General features: G+C 38.2%; 1 protein-coding gene across 11 annotated transcripts in view; it reads left to right on the top strand.

Moving 5' to 3' along the window:
• MAGI2 (membrane associated guanylate kinase, WW and PDZ domain containing 2) overlaps positions 1 to 18003 on the top strand; it is a 719843-nt gene that overhangs the window by 638961 nt on the left and 62879 nt on the right. For 6 of the 11 annotated variants that reach the window (XM_042018455.1, XM_042018449.1, XM_042018448.1 and 3 more), the window contains 5 exons: positions 3178 to 3219; positions 8443 to 8534; positions 14435 to 14627; positions 15611 to 15697; positions 17696 to 17944. In XM_042018455.1, coding sequence (XP_041874389.1) covers positions 3178 to 3219; positions 8443 to 8534; positions 14435 to 14627; positions 15611 to 15697; positions 17696 to 17944 — 663 coding nt within the window. The remainder of the gene's footprint in view (positions 1 to 3177; positions 3220 to 8442; positions 8535 to 14434; positions 14628 to 15610; positions 15698 to 17695; positions 17945 to 18003) is intronic. The other 5 variants (XM_042018451.1, XM_042018450.1, XM_042018452.1 and 2 more) reach the window with 3 other exon arrangements.

The following is an 18003-nucleotide window of genomic DNA, read 5'->3' as shown; positions in this document are numbered from 1 at the left end:
TGGAGATTTGTTCTGATTACAGTTATATACAAATATATACAAATAACAGTTCAGAAGATTTCTTAGATTTACTTTCCTGATTCTTGGTTCTAGGACAGGTTAGCTGATCTAAAAAAAATTAAATAAGTGAATTTAACAAGTATTTTATTATACTTCCAAGCTCTACTTTGTAAGTACTTCATTCCTGTTTCACATGAAAGACTACAACTACTCATGGCAATGCAGCTGCAGAGGTTCAGCCAAAGGCATCATAGGGAGAATACAGAAATCTTATGTAATCATTTTAAAACTTTCAGCACTTTGAATGCCTCTTCATGGTGGCAGTGTTGGGTAGACTTGTCTCTTTGTCCTGACGTCTCCAAAATTGCCTTCTTCTGCCTCATTTCCAATAAGGTAGAGGCAGGACATTTAACGTATTTTTAAAAATCCTATTAAAAGTTTAGAAAATTTCAAAATTAATTTAATAATAAATAAATTGAAAGTTTCAAATTGCTTTGTGTAAAGGTTAGTTTCCTATAAACCTAATTGACAGATTTTTATAAAACAAAGCTTGCTAGAGTCTCTCAATATTCTGGTAAAATTACCAGTTCAATTTATCCATAGCAGATAGAAGGCACCTGGATGTGCACAAATGACATGCATTCTGCTCAGCTGAGGACAAGGCTCGGCAGTCCTTCCTCCTCTGTTGGAAATTGCTTTTCTGTAGGGTCTTTGAGCACAGAACTAGGTGAGTTTTGAAAAAACTATCTCTGCATTTGACAGGTGAAGACAGTGCTAATTCAGTCCCTTCCTCTATGTTAAACATTCTTCAAAGATCCGTCTTCTTTTGAAGTTTTCTACTATTTGCTAACAGTTTGCTTGTCATATGAGCACAGCTATTTAGAGGATGTAATTTGTTTTCCAAAGTGTCAGTGACATTATCACAATTATCCTGTGCTGCACAGAGACCCATACTGCTGACAGCAGATTCTTCCTAAAATGAACATTGCTTTCCTATGGTTACCAAAAACACAAATCTGCACTTAGGTTTATCTTTCTGGTGATTAGACATTTAAAAACTATAAGGCTTGATTCGGCATCTTCAGCGTAGCACAGCTCCAAGTTTTGTGTGTGTGAATACCTAAACTACAGTGAAAACACATGCTAGGTGCTGAATGGTTGATTACAAGATGATAATTAACTCTGTGAGAACCCACATGAAGTTCTGCAAGGCAAAGGAACAAAAGCCATATCAGACTTCATGGGATTACCTTGAAGGAAACCACCTCACTGACAGGCACTTTTGCTAGACCACAAGTAACAGTTCCCAAAAAAGGACACTGCTAACTTACCTAAAATCTATGGCTGGCTGTCTTAACAGAGCAAGTTGTTCCCTAACTGATTACAGTTTGAGAATGGTGATGATTCTTTCACTTTGCTGCTTGAGGCCAGTTCTGGGTGATATTAGAGTGACTGCAAGCAGAAATGGAAACACAGAATGAACTAATCTTACAGCAGTACTGAAGAGCAATTCTAGCTGAGTGACCAAGAGAAAAAGCTTGTGTGCTTTCAAACCTAAAAGCTTATTGAGACTATCAAGATGAAGTTGCTTTCTCTATATTAAAATCATTTTGTCTCTTTTAAGAATTCCATTAAAATCTTGAAGGGCTGTGATTGAAAAAAATCATTTCTCCAAGTTTGCAGTGGAGCAGCATCAGTTTCAAAGGCTTTGGTTTTCAGGAGCTGTGCTGGTGGAATATTTTACATTTAGATAGCATGTCTCACCTGAAGGATCCCAAATCACTGTACAAAATCCAAAGTGTGTGAAGGAATTGCCTCCTTTAACCATCAAAGTAAAGACATGCAGCCACCTATAACGTCAAACAGCATAGCCCACATAACACAACTCAATGCAGACAGTAAACACAAATACTACAAGAACACCAAATCCAAACAGATCTCCCCATCCAGTGGACCTACATTTGGACAGGTCATGGCTATTATCTAAATATCCTTACCAAAAAAATTTTAAGACATCTCCAATTCTGGGAGACGTCTTTTGGGAAATATCTTTGCCCTGCTACAACCAGTCCAGTACTATCTCAAGTGAACTCTGAATTACTCAGCTGCTGCCATTGTAGCCCATGCTGCCTTTAGGAAGCAGTCCACCAGAAGGCAAGTGGCTTTAGTCCAAACTCTTTCAAAGCGATGCACAGTTTCCCACAGAGGAAATCCTGTATTATGTCTCTCACCACACCCTTCTGTCTTAGGAAGATAGTGTATACTCATAGGTTGCATCACTGTCCTACAAATGCTGTTGCAAAAGACCTTACCCCCTTTATAGCATGAAATATGCATGGTATGGTATTCTTGCTTAGAATCACATAAATGGGATACTTTATTTGCCCTTTTGTTGTGTGTAGGCCAATAGAAATCACCTCTGGTTTGGCATGTTTTGCAGTTCACTCTGGATGCTACCAAGATAATAAAACAGAAATTTTTGTTCAGAACATTTCAAAATTAGCAAAGGAAACATGACTGAATTCAGCTATGAACTCATCCAGATTCCTCTAATGCAAGCAAAGTAGTTTTATATGAAAACAAGACAGTTATTTGCTGCACTTCATCTACTGAATTACAAATACTTTGAAGCTACCTGCATAAAAAGTATGTTAAAGGGATTTACGTGCATTTACCTTCATGTACAGTCAGTTGTTGTTATTGGCAACATACCTCCCTCTAGCAAAATCTTCCTCTTCTTGATGATAAAAGACATTTTGCAATTGAGTTGTATAAAAGCAGGGGTCAAGTCATCCGTGGTCAAGTCATCCAAACACACCCATTAAACTTCCCCTTTTATTGCTGTACTTGAATAAGCACAAATATTGTCACTATTTTTCACAGTTTTAACCAAACTAAAAATTTTATCTTCATCAGAACCTACACTGTGTTAAAGAGACATTACCACCACACCATCTTTTTCACTTTGTACAGAAATGGACAGGGAGGTCTTAATCTAGCAGGACTATGTACATGTACCACATGGAAAGTCTGGAAGGAGAGGAGGAGAAAGCAAAATTACAAGAAAAAATAGAAAATGCATTTTAATTATTCAAAACACAGCAGAGAAATTGATGCTGCATCTTTAAATAACTTGAGAAATGTATTTCACCTTTAATTCCCCATTTTCCTATTCAGAACAAGTGCTGCCCAGGACTGGTTTTCGAGCGGATTCCTCTGGCAAGTATTCTTCAGCCTTTGTTTTCTGTAAACTAGTCATCCTTCATTTTATGTTTTAGCTATTCTTTTTTTAATCATTTCTCCAGATGATGGCCAGTCATGACTACCCAGTCACCATTTTATTTTGTATGATCTTTGTGGGGTTGTAGAATGCTTATTCCAAAACTTTTTCTAATAGATTTGCATTTTGACGAAGGAAAGGTATTTCTTTTTCCTCAGCCAGTTTTTGTTTATGTTTTACTGTGTTTTATGTGTACTTTCCTATTAGTGTTCACTCTTTAGCATAAAAGTGTATCTCTATAGCTCATGCTATTTAAGATTAAGCAATATTTTTTTTTAAATCTGAATTTAATTCTCTCTTAACTCTATCACCAATTCCTTGCTCCCTTGCTCAACATATATCTTGTGCTGTAAATATGTAAAAGCAAAAACTTCAAAAATCAGGAGATTTTTGGGGTGTTTGAGTCAACACTGATCTTGTAAAATGGCAATGGACTTTTTTAAAAAACAGCAATATTTGATTTCCCAGTGTGATCATGCTGAGTGAACAGTTAAAACAGGCATCCCATACAAAAAAAGGCTGTTTTGACAATCCTATCAAAGTTTTTCTAGTCCTACACAAGTTGGACAGAGATCCTAAATTAAATATAGCATTGGACTGGTTTTGCATAACCCAGTAGGGTTTATACATTGAATAACTCTGTTAGCACACCAGTTCTTTTTTCTTTTCTTTGATGATTTTCAAACTGAAGTTTTTATTTGCCAGTTTTTCCTCTCTATAAATATCAAGAGGGAATATGTACGCTTTTTTAAAAAGCTACTCACATTACAGACCAGCAGATCCATGACTGTTTTCAAGCTTTTCACATCTTTCAAGAGCATCTGAAACTCAGATGAAGTTATTGTACTTCTGTGTCAATCACAATTCACAATTATTTGTATGAAACAAAAATCTTCACCATCTTCAGCAAAGGAGCCCAAATTAGTTTTTTCTTTTCGGTAGGTAGCTGAATACACTCAGAAAGACTGTAAAATTATTACAGCAAAGCACTTCAACTTTGCTTTAATTGCAATATAGAAGAGATTTAATAAAAAAATTTATATCAACATTTACAGGATCATCTTGAATAGCAGGTTTATCACTATAAAATCACATAGCACTTGTTCAACTTGTCACACAGAAAATTAATTAATCATTTTCAGGTATATATTTTCTCAACATTTAAGAAACAACTGCATGTACACTTATCAGTGTGTAGTTCACCCAGCTATTCAGATGAATACAGTGCAGAAAGGTAGCTGGGAGTTGATAATCACAGCTTCACCTGTGAGAGCTCACTATTGTTCAGTAACTATCTATTCTGGTACCATTACATTTAAAGCAAATCCCCCATCGTTCATGAACCAGAAAGAATTTCCCAATGCTCTTTACTGTCCTCACTGTGCAGCAATGATCAGATCACAGCTTGTCCAATACCATTCTCAAATTCATGGGGGAGCCAGCTGGTTTTATAGCCTAGCAAAATGAATTGGTGTGAGCGTTTTTCTTCCAGGCCAAATGAACTGTTAAAAAAGTTTTCCTTCACACAAAAAGAAGAAACAAAGTGGTATAACTATGAAAAAAAAAGAGAGAATGAAGTTACTACCCAGCCAAGTTAAAGTTCTTTTTCTAATATAAATCTATAGAGAGGCAAGGAAGGACAGGGAGCATTGTCATTCTGTCAGAGAATACCCATATTACATGATCAAAAATATTGACTTTAAGGTGAAACTCTCAGTAAAACTGGTAGGAGACAGGACATTAAGATACATTAAGTTGACTGGAAAGATAAGCAAATTGGAAAAGACAGTGTTAATTCAGTACTGGCTTGTCTGCAAGCCTATTCATCTCTTCTTCTTTGGCATGAACCACAAGGTGCTAATCTAGGTTAGCAAGAGAAAACAAAAAAACACATTTTCCATAATGAAGTTATATTAACCAACACTTTGTAGTATTTTGCAAGGCACAGGAGTGTCATTTTCTGTAAGTACAGGCAATTTTATCTGTATGATCAACTGAAAATCTGCTCCAGCAAGAAAACACAAAATTTAGTCTATCTAGCAATCCTTTGTGAGTAAGAAAAAAAGTACCAGAATCCTGGAGAAGCAGGCACTAGAGGAATATTGGATGAAATGTAATCATTTACATGGGTAAGAATACTTAATCAATGTATATTCAGGAATATTGAAACTGCTGCCACATGATCATTGGGGCTTTTAGTAAATCTACCAAACATGAGCTCCTGTAGGAAAAGCACAAAATAGTGAACAACTTACCTGTCTTCCAGAAATAAGAAAAAGGTTCTCAGCCACAGCAAGGCTTTAGAACATATTGTTGATCAAGACTAACTGCCAATATGGAGATAAACTGAGAACTATGCAAAGGGAGTTTAGCAAAAGTTTGTTGGTTGGACTAACCTGGTAACTGATTTTTTACACCAAACAAGTGGTACGTGCTTAATTAATCTATACTTTGCATTTTACAAAGTGCCAGTTATAATTGAAACATTTCCATGTTAGCCTGCAAAAGACAGTGCTTAGCATGAAATGTAAAGACAAATGAATAGAAAGCAGCTAAGCAATTTTACTAAAAGAACAGTTTCTGAGCTGAAAGAGTAATATTATTGAAGAGCCTTGCATTAAGTCTTCTGTCTTATTTTCAAGAATCACTTAAGCACAAAAACCAAGAGTAGAAGTCAGCTCTACTTTCAGCGATGTAAACTCAGTAATCTGGCGTAGCTGTCTCCAGAGCAATGGAAAGGTGATCAGTGCAGCCAATGGAGTCATATCATACCCAACATGAAAGCTGAAATAACCAGCAAACGCGTTTGTGTACCAGTCAGTCACCGGAGATACTGTGATATTATGATATTGCTGCAAGGCAGGTGACCTAGTGACAAAGGCCACAAACAAGCTCAATTACCAGTGTCTTCTTTGCCAATGTCTTTACTGGTAAGGTCTGTGTGCTGTTGGCTTGCAGAGGTTTGCAGTAACCGGAAGCTGGACTCGATGACCCAGGGATCCTTTCCAGTCCTGTGTTTTGCTTCCTTAGTGGGACAGAAAATAACATTATTTTTTAAAAGCAGTTTTCAGTGGCCTGGTGAGAGTTGGCAGGCAATGGACTCCACAGAATTCCAACTCTTTAGGAAGGAAGGCTCTTCTGAATGAGCATTGTGGCACAGTCAATTAATCCACAGGCTTCCAAACTGTGTTAGGGCTCATAGAAAAGTATGCCCCTATACAGTATTTTTTAGCCTAAACTTTTTCATGGTCAACATGGCTTACCTATTCCATTCTAAATGGGTAGAAAAACAGCCTCTTTTAAAAAAGAAATAGTACCCCTTATTTTGGAGTCTAGTGCCAGCACTGGTTTGAATCAGCTTTGTCAATTTATTTGAGGGACGTTTTCATCTCAGTTTGCCAGAGCAAGTGTTCTTCACTACCTGACATTCTTATACTTTTGTATTGTATTCCCGACTGTGCATATTCATTCACTTGTGCACAACAAAGGTAGTGCTCATTTTGTGACAGAGTGCTGGAGACAGTGCCTTTGAGTGTTAAACCTGGGGTACAAATGATGATTACACTGTGTCTATCTACAAAGCTGTTTCCCTAGTGCTAAGCCCCATCCTTGTATGTAGATGCTAAAAAGCAGGAGCAGAGGAATTTTCCAGCTGCCTTTGCGTTTTATCACCACACTTGTAGGCACAGCAAACCAGGTAAAGTATTTCTTTCATCTGAAATTCCTTTGCCTCTCAAACTTTTAAATTATTTGCATTAAACTAACATACTGTACACACAGAGACTTCATTTGTTCCTTTATTTAGTGTTGAGACCCATCAAATAAATTGAAAAAGTCAGTATCATAAACTGGTTCTGTTTGGGTTTGCCTTCTCAATTATATGAGAAACAAGTTGGTAGGGAAAGGTAATACTTTTATTTTACCAATTGAAATATTTGTGATTCAGTCTCACTTTCCCCAATATAGATTGTTGAAATAATGCACTATGCTGCTGTTTACAGAGGATTTTTATTGCACGGTCATAATATAGAGCCAGTGCATGTCATTCTGTATCTGTCTTTGCAATACCTGACTGAAACAAATTAGGCTTTAATCCCAGACTACACCTGGGATGTGCCCAATTCCGCAGTTTATGAGGTGTCCACTGATGGCTCTGAGGGGAGATCTGTAAGTGAGAGCTGCTGAAGTACCATGTTTTAGCCATCTGTAATCCCTCCCATACTGAGGGAACAAGGCACAACTGGAGACACTTATGAGCAGTTTGCTGAAATCTTCCTTATCATCCCTTTTTTCTCTTGGGGTCAGCAACAAGCTGACACTGACCAGAAGCTTTTGTGTCACAATGTATAGACCAGAGTGCAATTCATAGAAAAGACCATTCCTGTCAATCACTGCTTTAGGTGATGAGCCTAAAGCATCTCTGAGCATGATGACAAAGTGACACAACAGACAACAGGCAACTTCTTAGTCCTCTGAATGCTTACGGTTTTACTTTATAATATTTGAAATATTTTCAGTTTAAACTGAAGAGGTTTATAATGATAATTTTCATCAAATTATTTCATCAAATTTTCATCATAATTTTCATCAAATTTCAAAAAATTATAATGATAATTTTCATCAAAACTCCTTATTGAGGGTATTACCTGAAAGTGGAATATTCAAAAGCTACATTACATAAAAAGACATATATATACACATATACATATCTGTGTTTGGAACTTAAATGGCCTGTAATGATTTTCATATTTTGTGAGTTGGACTGATGTATCTCTCTCTCCCATTTCAGTTTATTCTTTATAGGATTTAATGAACTGCAAGGAAAAGACAAATTAAGTACCAGAGGTGGATGAACAGCAGTCCATTATACAGTCAGTTTTAGGAAGACATATTTATAACCTGTATTTTGGACAGACTTTTCCATACTGTTCCTCCGTGAATGTATTCTAGTTTGGTTTAGTTTATTCTACTAAACATAATCATCCTCCAAGAGACACCTACATTTTCAATTCTCCTCCTTGTCTGTGGCCCATTTGTTTCCACCAGCTCCAACCAGGATGCCATTAGTCACATGCAATGAACACAAGGTGGGAGGGAAATTGGTGCAAACTCTCAAGATAAGACCAAAATACTTTGCTCAGTGGGATTTCCCTTTAAACCAGGTCCCGATTACAAGGAGCTGGATGTTCACCTTCGGAGAATGGAGTCTGGGTTTGGCTTCAGGATCCTGGGAGGAGATGAGCCTGGACAGCCTGTGAGTTATTTCTTCCTGATTTTCCTTTTCCTTCCACATTCTATAATCTGTGTAAAGGTCGGAAAAATATTACTACATAACTGAACCCAAATGAACACCATGTTAAGGCTATAAGTAAAATTACTTTTATTCATCCATAGAAAAAGACAGAACTCTCAGGTTGTTCACATCTAAAAGATGTCACAGTAAATTAAGTTAGAATAAGAAGGCATTAAGGTAGAAACAGAGCATCACTCATCCCATTACTGCAGAGTGTGATCTGGCATCTCTTAATCTTGACTTTCCAAAATCAAGTTTAAGCAGAAGATTCTAAAAATCCAATTATGTAAGACTATCTATAACCATGTTCACAGTAGGCAACTTGCATGCAAAATGTATGCATAAGGTTAAAAGACACAGTCAACAATGCAGTTTATTTCTAGAAACAGAAAACCTCACCAGGGAGTGATAGTCAATGTTCCAGGTTAGATGACAACATCATGGGAGGCACCAGGCATAAAACTGATAGCTTTATACCATTAGGAGGGAGACACCTCTGTAACCAAATAACAGGTAACAAAATGAACATAGATGTTTTGCTAAAAAAATATAATATAAAATAAACCATACAGACAATATTTTAAAGAAACATTGTAGAAGCTCAGAAAATAAGGGTCAAATGTGCATGAGACACCACAAATGTGTACACATTTTGATAAATTACTGATCTATCTAAATGCTGTAATTTTGAGAGCAGGCATAATTAGTACTCCTTCAGAAAAAACTCGATGGTGTAACTATAGTTTGACAGCTGGGACTAATCTCAAGTCAGTAATGATAGTGTTTTATTATCACAATTTTAAGCACAGTCTGAGTCCTGCTTCCTTACCACATTTCTGAGATAATGTATAATTAATTATTAGATTTGTATATTCCCTAGTTGATAATTTATATATTCCATATTCAAATTAATACAGAATAGTATATTTTTCACTCAGGCCTTAAGGTTAACCAGCACATGGCTTTGAGAAACAAAGAAGCTCTTATATTTTAAAATTGTCAACATCTGTCAAAGTACTGATAAATCTTAATAGTTTACTGATGTCTCCCATAAAGAGAAAAGAATGCAGTGTATTCTGAAAAAAGATGCTTCAAATGCTGTTTGAAATGCAGTCTAGTTTAGAATAAGCATTTTGAATGATTTTGCAAATATAAAGTACAGCTGCCGAGAAGGACTCCAAAACAACACTGCTTCATCCTCTACACTTGCAGTGTGCCTGTCCCAGTGCACATAAAAGAAGGCCACTGAGCCATCATCTGCACATTCTTCAACTAAGCATTTTTCCTGTCCCTTCTGGATGGCTCAGCCAGTATAAGTTCTCAAAGCACACCTACTGGGTGAAGCCAAAAAGGAAATCTGTTAGGTGTTAGTGGAAATGTTCCATTTTATCTTTTTATACTGTGAGCAAACGGCACTAGAAAGGCACTGCCTTCAAGTCCAAGTTGGATGGAGCTTTGAGCAACATGGTGTAGTGGAAGGTGTCCCTGCCCATGGCAGGGAGATTGGAACTAGAGGATTTTTCCTTTCCAACCCAAACCCATTCTGTTATTCTATGAAGGTTTGGAAGTCTCCTTCTACCTGCTCTGGACAGTAATGTCTAATGTCATTTCCTATCTCCCAGGAACATATCCCTGGCTACAAGGCTGCTCAGTATTTTGTGAGAGTGTCTCTTAGTGTCTCCTTTAGTGCGTTTTTCATTACAAATGGATAATTAAGCATCTTAAGACTTAAGCATCTGACTGGCTCTGCTTGTTGGAGTTTTATGACAATCTCATGGGGAAAAGTGCAGCTCAAATGCTTTATCTAAAAGATGATTATTTATATAAAACTGAATTATTTCAACCTAAAGGACTAAGGAAAAAACTCATGTAGAATATCTGAGTTTCTGATAGTTCATATTCATAATACATGCTGGAGTTGTGAGAGACTTGAGTCTCTGCTCAGCAATCCAATAGAAAGGAAATCTGAAACAAGCCTTTTGCCCTGCAGCTACATGCATTATGCACTGAAGTGTTACAGAGGATAAGCTCCTTCTAGTGTCTCTTCAGCAAAGGACTGACCTGACTTTACTGTCCGAAGTCAAAGAGCCATAGCTGGATACCAAGTGCAGAGACAAGCACCTTGCTATTTTTGGAGAGCAGGACCAAAAACGCTGCCCTCTGTGAACCACCCTCTAACACATTTCACTGGCTTGTTGAACAATTGCTCCCAGCGTGCCCTTAGCCTCAAGGCTGCTATCTCTATTTCATGGTTTGCACATACAAAAGCATTTTTCCCTGGGACTTATCAATCCAATGGGCTTTATGTCTCTTCGCAAACGTTTCTCAAAGTCCTCAGGAGTTAATAAGACCCTGACTTGAAGCTGAGGATTGTACAAGGCAAAAAGGCACCTTCTCAGAACTAAGTGTTGCAGTGCTGAAGTTTTCAATTCCCACTCCCTCGTTGTTGTCCATCTTCTTGTTTTCACTGCTCAAATTCAACACCAAAAACACAACAGATGTACTCTTTTTAGTGTCCCTCTATTTTGTATTCGAAGTACAAGACTTCTTAACTCTGCTCTCTCTCCTCCACTGCTTCTCTGCTCCCCCATGGACAGCCCACCTGCAGCCTCCCATTCCTTTCACCTCCAGAACACGAGAAGCAGTTTTTGCCTGTTCTCCAAACCCCTGCCTTTCCTATGAAATAAGAACTGAGACACTTTGAAATTTTTATTTCAGCTCTCCTGCTGTGCAGTCAGGTAACAAAGAACAAAAGGAAGCTTTTGTCTTTGTGGTTTGATTTCTAAAAAGGAATATGGATTCTTCACCATAAGGCAATAACTTTTTCAAAGAAGTAGAATCCAAATAAAGTTATTTTAGAAGGATAATACTGACACTATAGAGGGACTGTAGCTTAGTTTCCTTCTAGTTATATCAGCTACCTGGCACCTTAGAAGAGGAAAGTGCTGCTGTACTACTCCACTTTCCATATTTGTAAGCATAAAAATGCTTTTGAAAGGAAGTCCTTAAATTTATTCAGAAGTTTCAAGACTGTGGGTTGTTCCAGTTCCAATCACCTCTCAAATCTTATAATATTGCACTACAACAGCTATTTATCACATCTCCCAGTAATTTGAGGATTTAGGGATAATCTGTCTCTGTTATGGAATTATAATACTACTGAAAGGTTGCAAAAACACATAAATTGGAATTTTACTGAAGTTGCAAATTGCTGTCCCAAAGGGGAGAGCTATTTTGCACCTCAGACTCAGAATCACAGGAACATACACATAATTTCTCTAAGAGTTTTACCTTTTCAACACAGATGGACTGGGATTTTTCTCAAAAATGTCTGTAAGATGTATTCTGTATTCTTTTTATTATCTATGCCAAGACACATTCTAAGTATCTTTCTGCATTTCTAAGACTTAGATATCCATAGAGCAAAATGTTAGGCTAAGACAATGCCTTGGGAAGTCCTATTATAGCACCAATTAGACAGAGTTCAGATGACTAGCTTGGATTTAGACATCCCTGACACTCAAAATTAGGTGAATCACCTCTTATGTGTATATACTTAAATTTTGCTATGTGCCTGTGAACCCACTGTGTTGTATTCAGAGATACTAAAATACAAATTCTAATAATTACCAAGAATCAAAAAGTCAGTATCAAAGCTGATTAACCTGGACAAATTAATACACACAGGCTTTAATTTCAGATTATGCTCTGCCACCGTCACCCTAACCCAGAATTTCTCATGTTTAATCTCAAACAATATGAGAAACTTTTCTTTTTCTCTACAACACAGTCTTAATTGCTTACATTCCTTTTCCTCACACATTCAAAGCAATCTCATGCCAGTATAAAACTGCATTTCAGAGGTAATATAATCCTGATATATACTTTTCCAATTTGTGTTTTACATGTAGAATTGATAACTATTACGGCAACTACTCAGCCATGAAATAAGAGCAGATACTGGATAAGAAATTCAGACACAGAAAATGAATAAGTAGGAAAATTAAGTTATTCTTGCTATTAAATATACCAAATAACAGATATGGTGGCCATCATCTCAACAAACACACCTATCTGAAGTGCTTAAAATATGACTCTGCTGCTTATGTTAGGAGTCCAACACTGAAATGAGTAGCACAGTCACGTTCCATGGTGGACATGTGAGATATCAGCAATAATTACTTAATTAGTCAGAACTAGAAAGATTATTTCCAGTTTGTTATGTATACTGATGACCTACCATGCTGTGATCTGCATTTGTGTTTTTCCAAAGGTTAAAGATGCACAAATCGTTCAATATTTTGTTAGACAATTATGGAGAAACTGCAAATGCTCAATAAAACCAAAGGAGGAAGCCAGTCCCTACAATCTACCAAGATGCAGAGGGTTATCACCCATCTCTTCCCAAAATAACTAGGAAGAAATTCTTACTCATGTGAGACACCTAATTCTCAAACGTTTTGAGAATACTTTGTGGAGATCTAGCTAAACCCAGCCTTGGAGAGCTTTTCTTCTGTCCAGTAAAGGAGCATAAATACATATTTCAGAGTTGAATTTTGCACAAAGTATTTTCCAAAACTTTGAGGTATATTCTTTCACCGTTTGAAGAACAGAATGGAGAACCTGAAACAGCCTCTCTAGCCACTCAGCCTGGCACTGCTTAACAGAATCCCAGGAATACCAGAAAGCAGGAAGAAGCCACATCATGTTCTCTCTTTGCTAAGTTTTGAAAGCAAAAGTAAGCCAAAGAGAGGATAAAAACTGGGGGAAGTTCTCCAGGCTCCATGCAGGGTTTCATTTAAACACTCTGCAGAGATACTTGCAACTCTGCAGCTAAGACCACAAAAAAACCCCAAGCCCGCCTGTGTGACTACCACATCTATCCTTTGCAATTCATTATGAAAAGCAATGTTTCAAAGCTTTTGTCTTTTATTATTTAAAGCAGATTGTCATGGCATGTCATATCCATCATTTTGTGCTCACTCTCACACTGAAAATGAGAACAAAAATTTGGAACATGCTTTGTGAATGCTTTAATATTCTTTCAAAGAAAGCAGGTTTTGTTTGAATCAATCTCAACGCTTCTACCAGTTACTCCACAGGGAGAATATATACCTCTTCTTCTAATAAATTATGTGAAGTTATCTGCATAGAAAGTGGAGAAAGTCATTAAAAGGTTTTGGACAGATTTTTTACTAGTTTATATGTCCCATACAAACTACATTTAAGTGTTGATTTGGGAAAACAACATCTGCTCAGAGCAAGCTGACATTTTTTCCTCTTTTTTCCATTTTAATCAAGCACAACCTGAGCAATCATTCATTACGAGTAACAACATTTAATACGGTACTTCTTTTCCCCTAAAGAGTCCCAAAGCACACTCTGTGTAGTGGGGTCACTTCCACTGCTGACCTCAGGTATATTACTCCACGTGTTTAAATCACACAGCAGTGAAGAACCTTCGACAAGAAGTATGCAGACTCGCTAATTTTAAGTCAAAAAATCCTTACATGGAATTAATCTGTTTAGGTCTTCTGCATAACATAGTCTATGGAAACTCGCACTCCTTAGAGACAAATTATCTTTATTTGAACATATCAAGTAGAACTCAGATTAGGATTGTCTGGTGTATCTCTCCTATGCAGGTAGGAAACACCTTGCCTTCTTACCAAAGGCGAGGAAGCATCTTCAGTCATACCCACAAGAGGACAAGCACAGCTTTCAGACACACACAGATCTCTTCATCTGTACTAAATGACTAGATTAATTTCAGAAGAAAGGGAAAATCACTGCAATATTCATGTCACTAAATTGGAGGCTCAGTGCAATATATGACAGGATTTTGTTTCTTTGCTGCCTAGATTCTCATCGGAGCAGTAATTGCCATGGGCTCAGCAGACCGAGATGGTCGTCTCCATCCTGGTGATGAGCTGGTGTATGTAGATGGGATTCCAGTGGCCGGCAAAACCCACCGATATGTGATTGATCTTATGCATAACGCTGCCCGAAATGGGCAAGTGAATCTTACTGTGAGGAGAAAGGTGCTATCCACGGGTGAGTGAAGACTGGGAAAGGTGAAAGGAAAAACAGATCCCAATGCTGGCAGCACAAACAGGTGCTGTTTAAAAAACAACAGAGGAAATCAAAGTGAATGTTTGTGTCGTTTTGAGGAAAGAAAAATTGTAAATGTGTGTCCCTTGTTTCTCTGAAAAAAGTACTACAGCTGAGTGTTGTTCCCTTCAGAAGTGGAAACATATTGGCAACCCTGGTGTGGTGATCAAAAGTGCTCTGGATTTGTTCCATGCTGTCTTGGTCTGTGCTGTCTCCTCTTGTCCACTTTTCGGACTAAACATTCACCTAAGTTAAAGCCATTTGAGCTACCTATGTCAATAAGAGAAAGGCTCAAAGACTGTTAACTGTTCGGGGCAGGAACTCATTTCACTCTTGTATGTATTAAAAGCCCATTTCTGGTCTCACTGATGTCATCTGGAATTTCCCATCAAACTGCAATGCAAGCTGGCTGAAAATCTTCTCTGGAGCACAAGTGGCTCCTAGGAACAGGGCCAGATTCTTCTGTCAAGCAGAAACATTCAGAAAATTACCCTAAACCAATATGAAGTATTTGTAGTAAATTACACATTTAGACTAGCTCAGTCTCAATTGCTAAAACATCAGAACCTTGAAAAATGTGTGATAGCATCTATTAAAGCTTTAATGGGAGAATTTGATGCCCTTCCATTACAACCTTTGATTGCTAGAGGAAAGAAGTTTCTTTAAGAACTTTTAAAACACTTTTGGTGAGTACACTTCACTGAGGTACCAGAAATGAGCAAAACCACATTCCCAGCCTGTCCTGTCTTCTGCCTGCCCGTGCCCTAGATGCACTGTCGCTGCCTGCGCCGTTCCCCTTCGCTCCTGTGCCAAAAAGCCGCCCTCCCACTCACATTCGTCTTCTCAGTCCCCCTCCCACTGCGGCAGTGCAGCTCCCTGCCAGCCGTGCTCCCGCAGGACTGACTTTCTTCTGTTACTGACTCCAGAGTCCTCCAGCCAGAAAGGTGCCCCTGCGCCTGGTGCGACGCCCCCTCGCAGCTCCCCCAGCGCGAGGAAAATGGCCAATAACCAAGGTAATGCCGAGTCCTCGCCGCCAGCACCTCTGCCGGGTCAGCCGCTGTACACACTGCAAGCAAAATCCACAGAGTGGATGCCAGCCTTTGCTGCTGCTCGTTCAATATTAGAGGGTCTGATAGCCAGCCTGGGCTCCTGGTGCAGACAATGAAGCAGGCTGGTAAAACACCTGAAGTTATTCTTGGGCCTCGAGAATGCCACACCAGGGAATGTAGCATGTAGCTCATCAATGTTTAAGCATTTCAGGAGCTGAACAGGATTTTAATGTGGTGTGTTACAACATAAGCTTTGTGGAAAAATTTGAAACTGCTGATGTTGGGCGTGACTGAAAAATGCCATACTAATACATCAGGCCAATTAATTTCATGGGAATTTCTCACTAGCGTGAACGTATACAACAGAGGGATCTGGCGTTTTCCTTACCTGTCTATAGCTGATATACATATCTTAGCCCTCACCTGGAATTACCATTTTATACATATACTTACCCAGATCTGGAACAGAAAGTCACAATTCACAAGCTCTGGAAAACAATTTGATTAGGAAAATCTGATATTTGGAACAACATGGATTAAAATGCCATTTTTTCACAGGCAGAAGCAAAATGTAATCTTTCTGATTAATATCTATTGCACAGTTGACAGTCAACTGGCCATTTAAGCTTTTCCTCTTTTTGTTTCTTTTCCTATATTGAATGGCATTCAGTTGCATTCTCTTATGGCCAAGCCATCTCTTGGTCATTCTACAGGGTAAGATAATTTCCTTTCTGTTGCAGCCATACTGACATAAACAATATTCAGCTTTCTGAAACATGACAGCCAGAAAATGAGAACTCTCTTGCCACTGACTATGGCATTTAGTTGCAGATTTGGTTCAATAACTCTTACAGATTTTCAGTTTTAAAGCAAGAGTATAATAATTGTTTGTTTTTCTTCCTCCTTATACTCTCTAATTACTTTATTTCATAGTTGCAGAAGGACTGCTAAAGGACACACCTGACTGAGAAAACAACAGCTTGTCCTTGGATGTTATTTATTTTATTAATATATACACACACTGAAGGTCTAATTTGCAAACTCTCTACCTAGGATGTATGTGTGTATCTGGGCGTGCCTCACATGTTCAGTAAAATGACTCTGCCATTCTTGTTGCTCCAAACAGAAAACATATTACTTACATTTATCTGAAAGTTCTGTATTAAAACTGTCAATAAATGCTGATTTGTGTAAACAACTTAGATCTTCAAGGAATATAAATCTTTTTTTCCCATCTGGAGGTGTAACTTTACTGTTTTCAATTGCCAAAATGCTCACACTAAAAAATGTGCAATCCCACAAGTTTTAACTTGCTTCCTGTTCTTGTTACTGTAAAGCAATACTAGAGTGTGCATGGACTCCATTTTCACTTCTGTTCTTTTGAACTTGCCAAACAAGAACATCTCCAAACCTTTAAATGACTGCTGCTGCCGCCATGACACCCGCAGAAAAACTACTTGTGATCAGTTTTCATTGTATAACAGCTCTGTTTGGTGAACATCTTTTGAACATGCTAATCAACATGTAAGAAGAACATTATGCAGCTAATCCTAATTACTCTGTTAGCTCCCTGCTTAAATTCTTGTAATCCAAACACAAATAATTTTTTATTGGATTAGACAGTCACATTTTCCTCTTGATGACAGATCCACCAGCAGACAAGGGAATAGCGCTTGCTAATGTTTTTGCAATCCAGATAGACACTGTTTCTTACTTTCCTTTGCTCTCTTGTAGCTAGCTTAGAAGCCAGTGTTCATGCTTGCTTTATCTGATTGCCCTTGAACGTTCTGCATAATTGTGTAGATTCCTGTCTCTCTGCATCTACTACAGCTCCTAGCTTAATACTCAGGGTAGTCTGGTCTGTAGACAGTCAACTCTATTCATGTTGTGTTAGCAAATGTACTGTAAGTCACAGAGCCACTGAGCAAGTCAGACTTGACACTGGTGTGATTTGTGTTGTAGGAGAGCCCTGCCCAGAGAATGGCAGAAGCCCAGGCTCGGTGTCTACGCACCACAGTTCTCCAAGAAGTGACTACACGACTTATGCCAACAGTAATCACGCTGTCTCCAGCAGCAATGCTACTCCCCCTGAGGGCTTCGCATCTCACAGCCTGCAAACCAGTGACGTGGTGATCCATCGCAAGGAGAATGAAGGCTTTGGCTTCGTTATCATCAGCTCACTGAACAGGCCCGAATCCGGGTCCACAATAAGTAAGTAAATCATGTTTTTCAGTTCTTTCTCCTCCAAGTTTGCCCCAAATAAAAAACCC

Source organism: Corvus kubaryi, unplaced genomic scaffold (assembly GCF_017639235.1).
Source record: "Corvus kubaryi isolate FWS band 111438036 unplaced genomic scaffold, C.kubaryi_AGA036_p1.0 137, whole genome shotgun sequence".
NCBI lineage: Eukaryota > Metazoa > Chordata > Aves > Passeriformes > Corvidae > Corvus > Corvus kubaryi.
This window is presented reverse-complemented; position numbering and strand designations above follow the sequence as displayed.